The following is an 18,970-nucleotide window of genomic DNA, read 5'->3' on the forward strand; positions in this document are numbered from 1 at the left end:
GGAGGAGACCTTATCCATTTGCGATGCTTGCTGCCTGACGTTCTATTTTGGCCAAAGACGTGAAACTCCGTACTCAAAACCGAAATTTGGCAAGAAAAAAATTTTCTGGTGCGTTGCCTGCTCATCCATGAAGGGTTAACGGCCTGTTATGCAGGTGTATATGTTATAGCAGTGGCTATGCAACATTTCAGCTGAATTTAACTAAATTAAACTAAACTAAACTAACTGAATTTAATTCTAAAAACCCGATGTTTCGGAGCCCGACCAGCCTCTTCAGGGGTAAGCTGGCGTGAGGCGCAGCTGTGCTTAGGTATATGCGTTTTTTAACACTTTGCGCAAACACTTTTCACAGTCATTGAGAGTAAACGGCAGGAAGTGTTCCTGAGCAATGACTGATGTTACCCAACATGTTTTGGATGTGCTAGGATTCCAAAAGGAACCGCTGCCACTGGTGGTTCTTTTCTCTTTACAATATGACGGTGGCATGGGGCCTAAACTGGTGGTCAAAAAAGCTTGCAGTGTTTTGCCACTGCACTGCATTCTCTGTTTAAGTGGCAAAGGTCATTCTTGTGTTGACGAATCCTTTCCAGAATTTTTTTAGTCTTGGCCAATATACAAAATAAATTTTGGTTGGAGTTTTCTTTGCTCTTTGATATCTGCCGAACATTTACCTTTGAATGTGTCAGCTACTCATTTGCAGGCAGGTGGTACATCTACAAAGCAAGCTCACCACGTTGATAATGTACAGCCATGAAGTGAATTTGCATAGTAACAGCCCACCAGGCAGGTGTCTACAGTGGAACAATGGCTGTGCAGTGTCGGTAGTTTCCTTGGAGGTATGTTATCTATAGACAACTGCACAAGGCCGTGGATTTGTTACTGCCAAGTACAATCATACAACTCCACTTTAGTTTCAGCCAAATGGCACCAACCTCATGGATGCCCATGTGTGCTCATGCGCACTAAACATGAGAAGTGGCACAAATACGCACCATAATGAATCAGAGGTAATGTAGTGACAAATGCAGGCGCCAGCAGAAGACGAAGAAGACGGGGTTTTGTTGTTGGCTCCCCTCGGCCGTCGACTGTCCCTATGCATTAATATAAAACACCGAGCGCATCTAAATGTGTACGATGCGTACAAGGAGCGTGCTGGTTCCATTTTCCACCCTGGAACTCCGTGGACTCCGATGTCAAGTAATGCAATACACTTGCTGTTACTCGTGCTGCCATGCTGCCACTATGTATGTTAAATGTTCAGGATCAGGTGAGGTGTTGCGCTGTTAATGTAGGGAAACCTGTGGCACTGCCACATAGTATCCTGACAAGAGCCTATAGGCACATCCTCTGTTTTCACATCTTAAAAAGCCATTTTGCACATAGCAGTCACTCATTAAAATTACACAAAACCATTTATAGTTTTCTTCAAAATGTAATGCTATAAAAGCACTGTCACGCTTCGCAGTGCATACATGGTATGGTGCCTTGAAGCCGTCACGTGGAGAAGTCGAACAGGCCAGAAACGCTTTCATCATAATCGAATGCAGAAGAACTCTTCTCATTCTTAATCCTTGCAACCACCGGATCCCTGGGAAGTCTACATGTCGCCACATTGCCTTCATTTTCACAGCTGAGCATGTTAAGTGCAACAGAAAACCTGTAAATAGAACAAGTAAACAGCAGCACTTCACATTACGCAACAGAAAGGGTTGTAGTTCCACAAAAGGTGCAAAGCAACAACAGTGATAACGAAATTTCAATCATGATACCAGCGCACACGACCCTTCAGCTTTGATAAGGTTAGGGCAGAGTTACAGTTCCAGCATCATAGATTAATTTTTTCTGTCTTTAAAACTTGCTTTGGACAAACTGACATTCTGAGCAGCACTTCTATCGGGGGTGGTGTGACACTTTGACACTTACTGATAACTTGAGCTTTGCACATACAAAACATGGCAAACCAGAGATGCAAGGGAAAGCCAAAATATAAAAACATAGGGCTGGGCTTGTAATACCTTTGCAGCCGTCTCCAGTTTTCTGTCATTTTTTCATTCGCTTTTTGTCTTAGAAATTTGAGGTACTGAAAAAAAATGAAAAATAATGTTTAACGTGGCAATGAATTATGTAGTTAAGATACATTGTGTGCAGTGAACAGATCTAAAATATCTTATAAGGAAGAGACGCGGCTATCTATTTTGCATACAACTATTTCATCAGCATTGTGGAAGCACATACCTCAGGTGTGACAAGGACGTTTCCATTATCAGAAAGTGGAACCTCCAATGAAAGTGTGGTCCGAACTGCCTGCAATACAAATATTGTTCTTGACCTTGCTTGGCGTTCTCCAGCAGGAAAGTGCCACAATTAAAGCTTACCACATGAACCTTGCCCGTTTTGCTTAACATTATGCCGGAATTGCGACATCCAGCCCCTATGCTCACAGCCAACTGTAAAAGTAAGACAAAATGGCACATCCATTAAGTGAGCTCTGTAATAATTTCAGATGCAAAGTTGATTTGATGATGATAATAACTACAGTTCAACACGGCACTATACCAAGAATGTCAAAAAAAGCCTATGCATCAGTGATGCTACAGTAAAGCCTGCCAAGCTGTGCCACCTGGTGGTTTCTGCAGATAGTATGCTGATGCCACAGTACCTAGAGTGTGCAGCCATCACAAGAACACAAGTAATGTCTCTTTTCGGGCACAGAGGTTGTACAATTTGACACAAAAGTTGATTCAGATAAAATTCACTAGTAGCTAGAGCGCTTGCGTGTACCAATGTATGACAGGCACAGCAGGAGAGGTATTTTGTAAGTGTCGACCTAGTAGACATGGCCATTTCAGCTGCAGCTGAGAGAGAGAGAGAGAGAAAGGTTAAAGGCAGGGAGGCTAACTAGGACTGAGCTCGGTTGGCTACCCTGTACTGCACTGAAGTGCTGAGTGGTTGGGCTGGGGTACCAGCGAGAAGGAAACGGGTACTTGCAGCTAGTTTCATTCCTGCTGGTTCAACTCCAGCCAATCAGCAGAGGCCAAAATGCAATAGCTCTCTATCAATACACTGCATACTGTTATGGGAAGTTACATTACTTCAAGCCACAGTATACATAACTACTGTGAGAAGTTATGGTGTCAGTATAGTTCAACAAAAGTCTGAACTTATTTCAGGCATATGCCAAAAATCTCCATAGAATCAAAAATGTGCTCTGTCTGCATTTTTTAAGCAGCAAAATAAATATCCTCGGGCCAGCTCCACAGTGATAATAAAATACTTTGGACGGACCCATAAAGGCATTTCTACGTACAAGTTTCTGGGCTGTATCCAAATTGTGACACCGTACATGGAGGATAAATGGTTCAAACTTCAAAGTTGTAGAGTTAGTCGTTCTCGCCAAAGCATCGTCCTACAGAAAACAAAAAACAGCAACGTAAAGTCAACCTTTTCGGAATAATTCCCGATGTTCCTAGCCACTTCAAAGGCACCCCGAAACTGAAGCTAGCAGGAAATGCACAGGTACTGCAGACACAGTAATTTCGTTTACCTGCAGAGAACAAGACGTACCAGTTCATCCTCTGTAAGAAGATCATGTGTGACGAGGTGCCATCGACAACCTTTTTTCACTGTTGGCTTCCCAATGTCAGACTAGAGAAAACAAAAGAAATACATAATTCTAGCGATGTATCTGTGCGGTAAAGATCCTTACGGGCGGACAGATAGGCAATTTAATTGCATTGTAACTGTCAATTTTCCAATCAGTACCTCTTGAAGGGTTGTTCAATGCGAATAACTTTGTGATTTTACTGTCAGACGGTAGAAGTTTCTGGGACTAATGCATAGTATTCCAAGCAAAGCTCTCAGGAATTTGTTTTTCTATGAATGAAACAAGCTGCTCGTCAATACGCGCTTAACATGGACAAAAACAGTGGCGCACGGCTCAGCTATAATGAAAACCTTAAAGCGCTATCAACGACGGAGAGACTTACTTCTGCGCCTGAAAGTATCATAATTCTCCCAGAGCATGAGCTTGTCGTACAGTACTGCGCAAACGAGTTCAATTGGTCGGTCACATCAACAATCTTGGAATCTATTGCCCCTTTCCGGCTTGCATCGGCACTTTCAAGCCGCTCGCGTTTTTCCTTAGCAAACGAATCCATCAACTTGGACATTAACACATGTAACTGATCAGTTTGCAAAACGCATAGGCGTGTAGCGACGCTTTGGCCAAAACAAAACCGCGTACGAAACACCTACACATGCACCTACATGTGCGTTTGTGTTGATTCTCGACATTGTCCATGGCGCTGGGGCTAGCTTCAAAGGTTCTTGGAATAGTTATTTGTGAAGTGCATAGTTAAGTGTCCAAAACTGAGTATCATAACAGCAGATTGAGCTAGGTAATGTTGAAGCATTTTGTGTGAAAGCGCGAAACGGTTGGCAGCGAGGCAGGAACATAAATATACGAGGAAAAGCGCTCGTTACCGTTTATTTGTGCTTCTGTCTCGCTCAGAAACGTTTCGCGCTTTCACGCAAGGTTTGTGCAAACAGCGCTTTGGTAAAAAAAAAAAAAAGTTGCATCACAACGAAAACGGTAGCCATGACGGACGTAGATGGAGGAAAGCACGGTCCAGCTAGCGGTCCATAACAGCAACTCTATCGACCCAGTGTACGCCGCGCCAAGCGCCGAGATTGATGGGAAAAAAAATAGAGGGGCCCTGAACCATTTTTTGTCGAAGTGGAGAAAGACATTTGAAGTGAAGGTAGGCTATTTCATAACCACTTTGCTGCAAAAAGTACTTCAATGCGTTCAGTAGAAGCGGAGTTATCGGCAATCAAACACGGCGTCAGGTGTGCTTTCCCTCCTCCTCCAATGCCTTGCACTGTGAAGGCTACGGCGGAGACGTAACCGTGGCGCGTAGTTAAAATTTGCGATTTGGTGCCTATGCCGCGCTAAACGTACGCACGGACACGATCCTGGGGCAAGTAGCCTAAACAGCTTCGCTGTATATAAAATAAAAAAAAGCTTGAAATGAGGTTATTTGAGTCACTCTACAACTTTATAATTGAAATGTTAGAGATACAAGCAATAATTAAAAATGTGACCAAATAAACAATTAATATTTAGTGATGACAAAGAAATACTGGTGTTAAGTACGGACAACTTTCTGTGGCTATGAAGGGAAAGCTACAGAGGCAAAGCGCGCACAAGTGAGAGCGCTTCTGAAAAGAGTCCCGTGTTTTCATCCACGTTAGTTTGAGCTGTGGAAGAGAAAAACCTAAACACTTTATTAGCAACAGTTAACTAAGACAAAACACACGTCTGAATGTAAAGCTATACTTATTGTGCGGCGCTTTTCGCTTCCGTGTCTAGGCAAACGCGAAAGCATCGCACATCGAAGATGCGTCGATTCGGCGTCGGTTCCGAGCAACCAAAAGCATTGTCAAACGCTGGCGGGCTACTTATCGCGGTAACACATGCGCAGAAGCTCCACCCCGTAGCTTTCCCTCCATAACCACAGAAAGTTATCCGCGAGTACACTGCTAATATGGAGATGTTATGATTTCTCTATAGCTCTTATTTTGCATTGAAGCTGTATACCTCTACCGTCCAAGGAAATATTCGTGTCGTTGGCGCGGTAAGCAAAAAAAACACCTCATACGTGGGCCGATCCCGGAGATAGTGCAATGCCGGGCCGACCCGCGGCGGAGGTGAAGCTTAAGCACTCCCCATACGTGGGCCGATCCCGAAGATTGTGCAATACCGGCCCGACCCGTGGCGGAGCTTAAGCAGGCGTTAAGCACTCCCAACACGTGGGCCGATCCCGAAGCTGTATATAGTGCAATGCCGGCCCGACCCGTGGCGGAGGTGAAGCAGGCGTTAAGCACTCCCCATACGTGGGCTGATCCCAAAGATAGTGCAACGCCGGGCGGACCCGCAGCGGAGGTGAAGTAGGCGTTAAGCATTGGCTCCCCATACGTGTGCCAATGCTGAAGATAGTGCAATACCGGCCCGACCCGGGCGGAGGTGAAGCAGGCGTTAAGCACTAGCTCCCCTTTTGTCAGCTGTCTTACGCTTGTTGATTAACTTCGAAAGTTCTGCTAGTTCCATTCTAGCTGTAGGGTTAGAGGCTTTCATACATTGGCGTTTCTTGATCATATCTTTCCTCTCCTGCGATAGTTTACTGGTATCCTGTCTAACTGGAGTTACCACCGACTTCTATTGCACACGCCTTAATGATGCCCATAAGATTGTCGTTCATTGTTTCAACACTAAGGTCCTCTTCCTGAGTTAAAGCCAAATACCTGTTCTGTAGCTTGATCCGGAATTTCTCTATTTTCCCTCTTACCGCTAACTCATTGATCGGCTTCTTATGTATCAGTTTCTTCCGTTTCCTCCTCAAGTCTAGGCTAATTCGAGTTCTTACCATCCTATGGTCTCTGCAGCGCACCTTGCCGAGCACGTCCACATCTTGTATGATGCCAGGGTTGGCGCAGAGTATAAAGTCTATTTCATTTCTAGTCTCGTCATACGGGCTCCTCCACGTCCACTTTCGGCTATACCGCTTGCGGAAAAAGGTATTCATTATCCTCATATTATTCTGCTCTGCAAAGTCTATTAATAACTCTCCCCTGCTATTCCTAGTGTCTATGCCATATTCCCCCACTGCCTTGTCTCCCAGCCTGCTTCTTGCCTACCTTGGCATTGAAGTCGCCCATCAGTGCCGTGTATTTTGTTTTGACTTTACCCACCGCCGATTCCACGTCTTCATAGAAGCTTTCGTCTGCCTGGTCATCATGACTGGATGTAGGGGCGTACACCTGTACGACCTTCAATTTGTACCTCTTATTAAGTTTCACAACAAGACCTGCCACCCTCTCGTTAATGCTATAGAATTCCTGTATGTCACCGGCTATATTCTTATTAATCAGGATTCCGACTCCTAGTTCTCGTCCCTCCGCTAAGCCCCGGTAGCACAGGACGTGCCCACTTTTTATCACTGTATATGCTTCATTTGTCCTCACTTCACTGAGCCCTATCATATCCCATTTACTGCCCTCTAATGCCTCCAATAGCTCTGCTAGACTCGCCTCACTAGATAACATTCTAGCGTTAAACGTTGCCAGGTTCAGATTCCAATGGCGGCCTATAATATGCATAGAATTGAACATGCTCTCAGGAACGGAGGAAGCCTAAAAGCAGTGAAGAAGAAACTAGGAATTGGCAAGAATCAGATGTATGCGTTAAGAGACAAAGCCGGCAATATCATTACTAATATGGATGAGATAGTTCAAGTGGCTGAGGAGTTCTATAGAGATTTATACAGTACCAGTGGCATCCACGACGTTAATGGAATGGAGAATAGTCTAGAGGAATTTGAAATCCCACAAGTAACGCCGGAAGAAGTAAAGAAAGCTTTGGGAGCTATGCAAAGGGGGAAGGCAGCTGGGGAGGGTCAGGTAACAGCAGATTTGTTGAAGGATGGTGGGCACATTGTTCTAGAAAAACAGGCCACCCTGTATACGCAATGCCTCATGACCTCGAGCGTACCGGAATCTTGGAAGAACGCTAACATAATCATAATCCATAAGAAAGGGGACGCCAGACTTTAAAAATTATTGACCTATCAGCTTACTGTCCGTTGCCTATACAAATTATTTACTAAGGTAATCGCAAATAGAATCAGGAATACCTTAGACTTCTGTCAACCAAAGGACCAGGCAGGATTCCGTAAAGGCTACTCAACAATAGACCATATTCACACTATCAATCAGGTCATAGAGGAATGTGCGGAATATAACCAACCCTTATATATAGCTTTCATTGATTACTAGAAAGTGTTTGATTCTCTCGAAACGTCAGCAGTCATGGAGGCATTACGGAACCAGGGTGTAGACGAGCCGTATGTAAAAATATATCTATAGTTTCTGAAAGATATCTATAGCGGCTCCACAGCCACCGTAGTCCTCCATAAAGAAAGCAACAAAATCCCAATAAAGAAAGGCGTCAGGTACGGGGATACGATCTCTCCAATGCTATTCGCAGCGTGTTTACAGGAGGTATTGAGAGGCCTGGATTGGGAAGAATTGGGGATAAGAGTTAATCGAGAATACCTTAATAACTTGCGATTCGTTGATGATAATGCCTTGCTTAGTACCTCGGGCGACCAATTGCAATGCATGCTCACTGACCTGGAGAGGCAAAGCAGAAGAGTGGGTCTAAAAATTAATCTGCATAAAACTAAAGTAATGTTTAACAGTCTCGGAAGATAACAGCAATATACAATAGGAAGCGAGGCACTGGAAGTAATAAGGGAATACATCTATTTAGGGCAGGTAGTGACCGCGGATCCGGATCATGAGAGTGAAATAATCAGAAGAATAAGAATGGGCTGGGGTGCGTTTGGCAGGCATTCTCAGATCATGAACAGCAGGTTGCCATTTCCCTCAAGAGAAAAAGTGTATAACAGCTGTGTCTTACCAGTACTCCCCTACGGGGCAGAGACCTGGATGCTTACGAAAATGGTTCTACTTAAATTGAGGACGACGCAACAAGCTATGGAAAGAAGAATGATGGGTGTAACGTTAAGGGATAAGAAAAGAGCAGAGTGGGTGAGGAAACAAACGCGAGTTAATGACATCTTAGTTGAAATCAAGAAAAAGATATGCGCATGGGCAGGACATGTAATGAGGAGGGAAGATAACCGATGGTCATTAAGGGTTACGGACTGAATTCCAAGGGTAGGGAAGCGTAGCAGGGGGCGGCAGAAAGTTAGGTGGGCGGATGAGATTAAGAAGTTTGCAGGGACGACATGGCCACAATTTGTACATGACTGGGGTAGTTGGAGAAGTATGGTGGAGGCCTTTGCTCTGCAGTGGGCTTAACCAGGCTGATGATGACGACGATGATGATGACTAGCTCCCCATACGTGGTCCAATCCTGAAGATAGTGCGATACCGACCGGCCCGACCCGCGGCGGAGGTGTAGCAGGGGTTAAGCACTCCCGATACATGGGCAGATCCCAAAGATAGTGCAATGCCGTGCGGACCCGCGGCGGAGGTGAAGCAGGCATTAAGCACTCCCCATACGTGGGCCGATCCCGAAGATAATGCAACGCCGGGCGGACCCGCACCGGAGGTCAAGTAGACGTTAAATAAAGTAGGGCTGCTGCTATAGCAGCGCCCTAAATCGTTATAGCATATCCACGAAGTTGGTATCACGATATAAGCGCGCGCGATTTGAAGTCTAAACATCTGCAACGCGGGGTCACATCAAATGAACGGTGAATCACTGTCGCTAGCAGTCCGTAACGAGACGGCGCGAATAAAAAATGAAATCGATAATGAAACTTGAGAGGTTCCGACACCTTACGTAGTAGACGCTCCCATGGATTGTTAAGTCGCGCAGTTTCTGATCGCGCGTTCGCAGCAGCGGTTGCGTCCGTATGCCCCACCGATAGACAATGCGTCTGTGGGCGGTACCGTAATCTTCAGTGCGGCACGCAGTCGCGGATGAACTAAGTGGACGCTACTGGAACATTCCGAAACTGGCGGATTGTGGAAGGCCATATTATGGCAACGATCATTTTCCTTCTATTTCCTCGTGATTTTTTTTTTCTTGCAGGCGAGCGGTTGTACCGAGTTGTTGATCTCGGCGATAACGGCTGTTGCGGTCCAGTGGCGACGAGCGATGACGTACGGCGCACGAAGGAAAGGCGCCTGTGCACAGCAGCGCATGCGCCAACAGTTCAGAGTTGCGCTTAAATTTTGCTATAAGCGGCCGCCGAGAGACCCGCCCTTCATTTTGCTTTTCACGCCACAGCCGCCCGTGTCAGCTAAACCGCTGCATCGTATCGTATGTGCTCTGGCAGCGATTGTCGACCACATCACCGACCCCGAAACAGCCATGGGTTCCGGCGCTGGCTTCTGCTCTATGGCGTGCTTCGAAGCTTTAAGTCGCGGCTGCACCACTTACGGCCTGGACTTCTGCAGTTGCGGTTACGGGACTGTTTTGCTTCGGAATTCTCGTACGGCCCATTGGAGCTCCCGGAATACGTATGCGACGCGCGGTGGCCATTGCATCCTTTCGCACGCACGAGCTGTCGCGCCTGACGCCAACGACGCCGTTGCTGCCGACAAGTCTGAAGCCTGGCCTGTCGCGGTCTTTTGTGCGTGTGTTCCCTCGAACGAACTCACCCTGCCATTTAACCGAGGGAGAACGAGGCAACTGTCGTCGGCACGTGCTTCAACTACCTTGTGAGGTGAGCCACTGTGTGTGTGTGTGCTGTATGTCGCAGGTCAAGTTATCCAATTAAGCTGTTAAAAAAAAAGCGTAAGGATTCACGGTGTACGATACGATAAAACCTGCGGTTTTCTGTAGTTTGAATTCTGGCAACCGAACACCGTAGACTTGATACTGTTTTGTACCATGTTTTTTTCTTCTTTTTTTGTAACGCATCAGCTAAGGTTAGGTGGAATAACGCCATATCTTGCGGTGGCTCGTTTTTTTTTCTATTCTACCTGCATGACGGCCTCTTCCCATGTTTAGCCCTTAACACGTAACGAGCGCATTTCCACGAATATGACTAGTATTTCTTTGGCCCGATATTTCTCGCCTCTTAGCGCGCCTCGCGAAGTCTTCGGATTCATGGCAAGAATGTATCGTCTTTGATGCTGTTCTGTACGGAGGTGGGTGGCCTTATCAGGGCGTACCGCTGGGACCCTGCGGAGCAACTCGTCTTAACCCTAACCGCTGGGCTCGGGTTTGGTGTCCACTGCGCACGCGCGGCACAGTCTGGTGCCTGCTCATCGCTTCCTTGACCGGTTCCCACCTCGTGCGTTCGCTTCGTGCCGCCGTGGCCGCGCTTCATCCCCATAGTGGCTTTAACATGGCGTTGCCACGGCTTCCAGGCAAGCAAGCGAGAGTGATGGCGGAGTGACCTCGCCTCGTAATTAAACGGCTGTTGGGAATGGCCGTACGGGGTGACAACGTGCCAGCTTTCAGCCCGCTGCACGTGTTCCAATCCAACCAGACGGGGCGCACTTCAGAGAACTGCGAATAACCGGCAGCCACGTGGCGCGCGGTCAGCTCAGGAATGTGGTGCTCGGCCGCGCCACCCGGGACAGAGTTCTACGAAGCAATCTGACGTCGGCTCCGCACCTTTACACCTGTGTGTGTGTGTGTGCAACACGAGTATGTGAGCCCGCCTCCTCCAAAAGGGCGGGTCATCTTCGGTGACGTCGAACGATGACTGGACGAACGTTTCCGTTCGCTTGGAATCAAAGGAAGGACCAAGTGCTTATAAGCTGACCAAGTGCAACGAGCTGAGTGCTCGTTGTCATGCTCGAGATGTACTAGTGAGCTGTGTGCTCGTAAGCTGTTTGCTGTATGTTGTCTTGCGGGCTCCATATGGGCGTCTTGCGCTGGAGTTTGAGGTATAGTAGCGGCGCCTGGTGGCGGCGCGGGAAACGACATCTGGGTCGTACCAGCTTGGGTCGTACTGAGCCCTGGCTGTGGCGAAGCACGTTTATAGGCCGAGTTTTGCGTCGATTCGCACTTTTTTCTGCCCTGTTGCGAGTGCGAAATGGCTCGTCACTTCTCACAGACCATGCCGACCACGCTGCGAGCTCGCCGCAGCCTATAGTTTAACTAAAACGGGCTCTCCGTGTGCCGTGGGACGTAATGCTGGGAGCAGACGGAATCGGTGACGCCGATCCGGAGAGACCTAGCCCAGCCTCGAGAAGGCGTCATCGTCATTACTTCTGCGTCGTGGGCTGCCATGAACAAGAAGGCCTGAATCCCAACATCAGATTCTACCGTTTTCCTTCAAGGCCTCACGCACGAAGTGGAGCGTCGGGCGCGCTGCATAGCTGCAGTTCGTCGCGCTGAGTAAGCGAAACTTCGCGCCATATGCTGACTGCTTCGCCTGTCTTGAAGCTTGCTTGATTATCTGCGTTCTATATTTCGGTCTTTTGCACCTACAGTCCCGACAGCACACCGACATAGCAGCAGGCATGGCTGGTAATTCACGATTCGAGACCCGGCCACAGCGACAATTAACAATTCGACCGATGCGAAGTGGTTAAGTGACCAGGTGTGTGCAAATGACCACAAATGGCCGGGCTGATTCGGCGACAATTCACTACCCCACTACGAGCAGCACAGGTTAGAGAGTTAAATGTGCTCATACTTGACCTCAAGTCAGCATGTTGAGGCAGCGCAGCAAGGTAGTATTGATTACAGCAGATCGATGTTCGAGCGCTGTCATTAAAAGCTACGTCAAGCGAGCGCAGCGCACGAGCTCGCGCTGCAGCGCGATTCGCACGTACGTGCGAGCTCATATGCATTGCATCAGTTATTACCAGTTACTAAAAGGGACAGATGGCCGCTACGACAACGCAGGCATAACTACTTGTTTAGCGGCATGCAGTCAACAAAGATTGCAGGAGGCCCGCCGTTTCGCGGCATGTCGAAAGACCGCTGCCTTCGCGGCGCGTACGATCGTGTGCTCGAGCAGTTCCGTACACATGATGTCTGCTTATCGCTGCGGTGGGTTCATTTATATCAAGCATTTCCTCGAGTTTGTGCGCCTGAATCTAGCAGCGTGCAAACCTAACCTGAAGTTCCACTTCGTACGCGACTCGCTTCACTTGCGATTGACACCGCGCTAAAACTTCGTCGCTTGAACGGCATACAGGTATTCGGCACTGCATAATTTCTTGCCTTTACGCAGCGTGCCACCCCTGAAAAAATCTTCGGCACCGGATATTCGCTGAAGGCCGTGATACCATAGAGTTTCCTACAAAATTACTAGAGGGAACTCTGGCGTAATTTTGTAGGAAACTCTATGCGTGATACAACACAACCGAAAGTGGCGGATCCAGATTGTAAACGTGCTTTCTGAAGCAGACGACCGAGCTTGGTACGACCCATTTTAGGACAGAGGGCGCTTTTTAGCACCTTTTTCGCAGCGCCCCCTGGGCAATGCAAGAGCCCCATGGGGATCATGCTAGACTGTCGATGTATGTCTTGCCTAAAATGTTAATATGTAAATAAATCCTGTTCACCGAGTTCCTCTCTACGACCGTCAACTCCTTCAAATGGTGGCAGCGGCGAGGTCGTCCGACGACTCCTACATCTGGTTGACAAAGGTGGGATCGACCGACAACTCTGACACCGCATAGCCATGCTAGAGTGTACTAGAGTGTTTCTAGTACACTCTAGCCATGCAGCGCGGCCATGGCGGCGGGAAGCGAGCGCACAAGGCGGTGACTGGACAGTGAAGCGATGAGGCACCCAGCTCTTCTTAATACGTGCGCAGTGTTAGTCGAGCCCAGCGGCTAACGTTAGACAGCGCTGTCTTGCAACGCAGGGGTCCGGGATGCGCGCTCTATACAATTTTAAGCAAAATTACACTTTTTTGCCACACAGCAATAATCGTAATCCGTATTTCCTTTCTTTAACGCGGCGAGCCCGGTACCTCCAAGTCACGAACGGCATGTCTGTTATCAGCATGACGGAGCATTCTCGACAGGAAAGTAGCGAGCGCACCGTTTTCTAGGAAGGAAACGCAAGCAAGACATGATTATACACTCTTAAAACGGTTGCACCCTTTGGGGTGTATATTTGTCCCACAACAATAATCGTCATCTGCCTTGCTTGCGTTTCCTTTCCTGAAAACTCGGCGCTCGCTACTTTTCTGTCGAGAATGCTGCGTCACACTGATAAGGCGCAAGCCGTTCGTGACTGGAAAGTACCGAGTTCGCAGCATTGAAGAAAGGAAGCGCGGGCAGCACGGATGACGATTATTGTTGTGGGACAAGATACGCCCCAAAGGGTGTAAATTTTTCTAAGAGTGTAGTTGTGTGACAATAGACACCCCAAATGGTGTATATTTGCTTACGCACTCTTGAAACGGTTGCACCCTTTGGGGTGTGTATCTGCCACACAACGATAATCGTCATCTGCCTTGATGCGTTTCCATTCTTTAACGCTGCGAGCCCGGTACTTTCCAGTGACGAACGGCATGAGCGTTATCAGCATGACATAGCATTCCCGACAGGAAAGTAGCGGCCGCGGCGTTTTCAAGAAAGGAAACGCATCAAGGCAGATGACGATTATCGTTGTATGGCAGAGATACACTCCAAAGGGTGGATACTTTTCTTAGAGTGTAAGAGTGTAGACAAGGGTGCGCCTTTGTACTCCAGCTCTCCGTGCCCGCTGCCACTGCGTATTTGTGTGCCGTGTTCCGATTTACAGCGCCATTAGCACCGCGTGAACGTTCTCACAGTGTAGCCATCGCAGCTCTGTGCAAGACAATAGACACCTATGTGCAGGTGCGTCGCGCTATCTTCGAAGTCGCGCGGTGAATCGCCACACAGTCAGCGAAAGGCTTTGTCCCGTTCGTTTGTGTTGACGTAATATACACGAGGTGCTGTTTGTCCAGCAACTGTAGTTAGAGCAACGCATGACGCCGCTATTGCCGACAGTGAGACATCCGATCCCGTAGTTCGACTTCATTTTGAGACCGCATTTCCCAGAAACAATTGATAAAGCCTAGCGATGCATGCATTTTTCTTTTTCGACATGAGATCGCGTTGTATTCGTGGTTGCATTATTTACGTGCTAATACGATAGGTTTCCGCACCCCCGTGCTTGCCATGACTTGTCTTTTTTATCTTCCCTACCGTAGGTGCAGCCCGTGCAACCAAGTGACCGTGGCACTGCCCTGAGGGACAACGCTGCAACTGTCGCCACAGCGTAGCTTCGGCATCTAACCTCCGAGGTGGACGTGTTTAGCTTGCAAAGGCGGCGCGGCCATTAACTTCAAAACTGATTAACTGATTAACTTCAAACTCATCAAAACTGATTGATGACATTGGCAAATTATGTGCAGTTAACTGTGGTGCTTAATTAGGCACGAGCTTCCTTGGACGGCCGCAGCCACATCGGGTCGTCGCCGTGACGGAAGCGGAGAGGACGGGGTGGGGCGTTTCTAGCTTCAGGCTTAGCTAACACTAGGCAGGAATCTGACGCTGCGCAGGCCACAGCTGGCAGGGGTCCTCTCTCTGCGACACGGCCGTGCTATCGCTTCCCTGCCACAATTTCGCGCCCACGCGCGCGAAATGTGGAATCGCGGAAGTCGGTGGCATCCGGAATTAGTGTCTGGCTAACCAGTGGCGTATTACTTCCAGTTCATCTAGCTACGCTGAAGCACGGACGTTTTCTTTGGTCCGCGACGCGTTGCGGCCGAATTACGTGGCCACTTTTTCTTTTCCACTGCCACGCTGTGTTTTTGTCGCGCGACGCGCGCAGCATGTTTGACGTGTTCATCTTCCACGGCTCGTGAGATGACGCTTATCATGGTGAGTACCTACTTTCTGGTTATATTCCTAATTTGAAAAGCTGCTTTTTTTTTTTTTAGTTTCAGGTACGCACCTCAGGTCTCCGCTTCCCCTCGTCCCGCCGCTGACCGTCTGTATACTTCTGCTCCAGCCACACAGGTACTGGTTTCCTGGCCAATGCAGAACCCTGCATGCAGTACGTCAACTGCTCTCGGGTAAATCCGAGTTCACGTGCTGTGGCGTTGTGCTTACGGCTAACGTTTTTTTTTTTTTCAGTCTGCAATCCTTCTCTTGACATCCTTGTCTTGATTTGTTCCGCCTGCGTAGTCGGCCATCACGCCCAGTGCTCACCGTAGTGTGGCAAGCCTTGCTCACGAGACGTACAGGTCGTCACATTGCTACGCATGCTGACGTTGAGCTGCAGGAAAAGTCCCTCTCTGCCTGCTCCGCGCTGCCTCGATGACTCGTCACAACTACGGAGTCGTGACGCGAACACCGATCACGACATCCATGTGGGAGTTCTTTCCGCCCGGTAGCTGTGTCATGGCCGTTCGATAAAGACTCGTATTGAGGGTCGACCCCTTACTGTTTGACGACCGGACCAAAACAATTCCAGGTAACATGCTGGCTCATCTGTGGTACACTGCTGTCAATCTGGAGGTTGGTGCACGTTAACTCGCATCCTGTGCTCTCGTAATGATACGCTGATGCTGGTTCGCATTGTGAAGTTGCGCGCGCGTATGTGTTCGTGTGAGCATGCGTATGTATGTATGCGTGTGTTGGTGCATGCATGGTGTCTATTTATTGCACGCGCGTGCCACTTCGATAACTTCATCTGGTTGTTGGCATATTTTTAGCTGGTTGCGTTCTAACTTCTTCCATGAAATTAATGGCGGCTGGCCGCGTCTCATCTGTAAATTCTTCAGAAAGCTCGTTGATGGTTCCGCAATGATGGTCGCCAATCTTTTCCGAAATCATTCGAACTTTGGCTCTGGGCGGTCTCCTTAATTGAAAGGCGTCCAGTGGCCCTTGCCTCGTCAACTTTTCTTATCCAAGCAGTCTCTGTTCGTACATTTTCTGTCCATATCTTCCTTGTTTATGAACTTGCTTCGCATTAGCCATGATGAATACATTGATAAACAAGGAAGATATGAACAGAAAATGTACGAACAGAGACTGCTTGGATAAGGAAAGTTGACGAGGCAAGGACCACTGGACGCCTTTCAATTAAGGGGACCGCCCAGAGCCAAAGTTCGAGCGATTTCGGAAAAGATTCCATTTCCGTTAGCTTGTGAGCATCATGCTTACCCTTTGAAATTAGTGCTGGCATGTACAAAGCTTATTAAAAAAAAAAAACTGCCTGCAGTCACGTTAGCGGTAAAGCTGCGTACCACTACTAGCCAAGCAAACCTGAACCTCCCTTCAGCAAGATCGGACATTGATCGGGCGCCACCACCGCATGGGCCTGCGATGTTGCGTCTTGGTCACTGTTTCATCACCGTTACTTTGGTGCTTCACTGTTCACTGCCCAGTGTAAATATACCGGCTTGCATTCACTTGTACTTTTCTATAACGTGCACTTGCTGTACAATCTTCACTGGACCCTAATAAAATGACGGTGTTCTTTTTCTTTCGGAATATTTTCCCTGTGTGGAGAACATTGTATGGTTGTAAACATTTTTACTTTACTGTAGTGCATATTCTTGTAAACTCGGCGTTCACAGGAGTTGTATGCGATCTGAAATAACAATTTGGACATTGTTCCAGAGTCGTTAATGCAGCTTCTGAAATGTCTTGCATTTGAAATGCCTCCAAGGATTTTCAGCTTACTTGATGCATGCTGATAGCCTTCTATGCTGTGGTGTGGGACCGTATCCGATAATTGCCCACGGTCCTGTTCAGCGAAGGTTAGGCCTGACGCCGTCGAGTTTGCGCACCCGCTACCGGCGGACTTGAACTGAAATGTAATCAGTTACCCCTCGATGGAAGCTGCCTTTATAGTTCAGTTCTGGCCTTAGCGATTTGAAATCGAGTCACCTTTCCTTCGCACGGCATGTACACAATAAGTGGCAAGCGCCGAAACAGCGCTGTGCCCAGGATTTTTTTTCGGGAGGGGGGGGGTGTAACTTTTCTATGCAAATGATGGGGAGGGTACTTTTACTAGTACATATGAGAATAATCCCACCATTCGCCATAAATTCCAGTAAACCTGCAAAGGAAAATTTAAATAACGTGTATCTCACAGGTACACCTGTGAGATATACACCTCTTCTTTACTTGGCAAACAGCGAACCACATCAAATGGACTCGCGCATGAAAGATGGGCAGGAAGAACCTTGCCAAGAACAAGCGAATGCGCAAAATAAAGATTTCTAGTAGCGTTTCTTTAAATTGACTTTGGAAAAATTAGAGAGAGAGAGAGAGAGAGAGAGAGAGAGAGAGAGAGAGAGAGAGAGTAAACTTTAATGAGCACCAGCAGTTCCGTCGGCTGGGCCTAGGCCTCCCACGATGGGACGTCGAGGTCTTGCCGCTTCGTAGGCCTGCTGGGTCGCCCAGAGTTGGTCGTCGAGATGGGAGCTGCGCAGGGCAGCGTGCCATCTCGACGAGAGGGTCACGGGATTAAGGTCTGGGTATTGATGTTTGCACTCCCATAGCATGTGAGGGAGTGTTGCCGATTCAGTTTGACAGACCTTGCACGTCTGGCTCGGGTAGATGTCGGGGTATATAGTGTGATAGCGTGTGAGGGAGGGGTATGTATGCGTCTGTAACAGGCGAAGGGTGGTTGCCTGTGCCCTGTTTAACTTGCGGTGAGGGGTGGGGAAGGTTCTTGCAAGGCAAAATGACTTTACAAGGTCGTTGTACCTTGTAAGGCGGTCGCGTCCTGCGGGTGCACCTGCACAGTCTCCGGCACGGTTGACTAGTCCTCATGCTACGGAGTGTGTAACCTCGTTGAGGTTGGTGAGGTATACGGGTGGACAACGCCGGCGTGTGCTGGGATCCAGACGAGTGCGATTTGATTTTCAGGCGAGTGCGGGGCTTGTCGTAAGATACGGAGTGATTGATGAGAAATACGACCTTTGATGTAGTTGTTGACTGCTGTGCGAGAATCACTCAGTATAGTGCGACAGGCTGGGTCAAGAGTGGCCAGAGCGATGGCCACTTCCTCGGCCATCTCGGCATTTTTGGTAATGATGCTGGCAGCATGTCGGAGCAAGCCGCCTACTGTGGTAACCGCCGCAAAGCGCCGTCCATCTTGGTATTCAGCTGCGTCGACGAAGGTGATGCCCGCGGTGTTGGCGTAAGCTTTGATGAGGGAAGTAGCTCGTGCCTTCCTACGTTCTTTGTTGTAGTCTGGGTGCATGTTTTTCGGAATAGGGTCGGCGTGTATCCATTGCCGAATGTCGCGTGGTATTGGGTGTTTGTCTCCATGTTGACGGTGGTAGGTGATATTAAGCGTGTTTAGAATGCTACGGCCCGTTTCCGTGAGAGTAAGCCGCTCTAGTCTAGATCGACGTTGGGCCTCGATTAACTCGTCTAGCGTGTTATAGATACCTAATTGTAATAGAAGTTCCGTGCTGGTGTGGTTGGGTAGTCCTAAGGCCTGCTTATAGGCTCCTCTAATGATGAT

At 48.2% G+C, this 18,970-nt stretch overlaps 2 protein-coding genes across 8 annotated transcripts in view; one reads left to right on the forward strand and one right to left on the reverse strand.

Annotated features, from left to right (window-relative positions):
- Positions 1-1,393: 1,393 nt before the first annotated feature.
- On the reverse strand, positions 1,394-4,340 carry LOC135916052 (tRNA wybutosine-synthesizing protein 3 homolog). Of its 2 annotated transcripts, none has more exons than XM_065449297.1 (7): positions 4,267-4,340; positions 3,565-3,645; positions 3,308-3,406; positions 2,376-2,447; positions 2,236-2,304; positions 2,016-2,080; positions 1,394-1,657 (listed from the first exon to the last, which is right to left on the reverse strand). In XM_065449297.1, the coding sequence occupies exons 1-7, from the start codon at positions 4,291-4,293 to the stop codon at positions 1,495-1,497; spliced, it is 576 nt and encodes a 191-aa protein (XP_065305369.1). In that variant the 5' UTR covers positions 4,294-4,340; the 3' UTR covers positions 1,394-1,494. The 2 variants fall into 2 exon arrangements, with proteins under 2 accessions (XP_065305369.1, XP_065305368.1); XM_065449296.1 differs by lacking the exon at positions 4,267-4,340 and adding an exon at positions 3,987-4,260.
- A 5,344-nt stretch (positions 4,341-9,684) lies between these two features.
- Positions 9,685-18,970, forward strand: part of LOC135916053 (connectin-like) — a 193,800-nt gene continuing 184,514 nt past the window's right edge. Inside the window, exons 1-4 of one of the 6 annotated variants that reach the window (XR_010568822.2) lie at positions 9,685-10,259; positions 14,691-15,363; positions 15,423-15,557; positions 15,619-16,480. The gene's annotated coding sequence lies outside the window, so the exon portion shown is untranslated. Of the gene's footprint in view, positions 10,260-14,690; positions 15,558-15,618; positions 16,481-18,970 lie in introns of those variants that run through there. The other 5 variants (XR_010568823.2, XR_010568820.2, XR_010568821.2 and 2 more) reach the window with 5 other exon arrangements.

The sequence above is a fragment of the Dermacentor albipictus genome, chromosome 4 (assembly GCF_038994185.2).
Source record: "Dermacentor albipictus isolate Rhodes 1998 colony chromosome 4, USDA_Dalb.pri_finalv2, whole genome shotgun sequence".
NCBI classification, from domain to species: Eukaryota; Metazoa; Arthropoda; class Arachnida; order Ixodida; family Ixodidae; genus Dermacentor; species Dermacentor albipictus.

Excerpts from the sequence above, each read along its gene's own strand:
- LOC135916052 (XM_065449296.1), bottom strand. The coding sequence starts at position 4,169 with ATGTCCAAGTTGATGGATTCGTTTGCTAAGGAAAAACGCGAGCGGCTT. Across the intron at positions 3,646-3,986 it reads TGATACTTTCAGGCGCAGAA|TCTGACATTGGGAAGCCAAC; the intron begins GTAAGTCTCTCC and ends TGTTTTCTCTAG. Across the intron at positions 2,448-3,307 it reads TGGATACAGCCCAGAAACTT|TTGGCTGTGAGCATAGGGGC; the intron begins GTACGTAGAAAT and ends TTACTTTTACAG.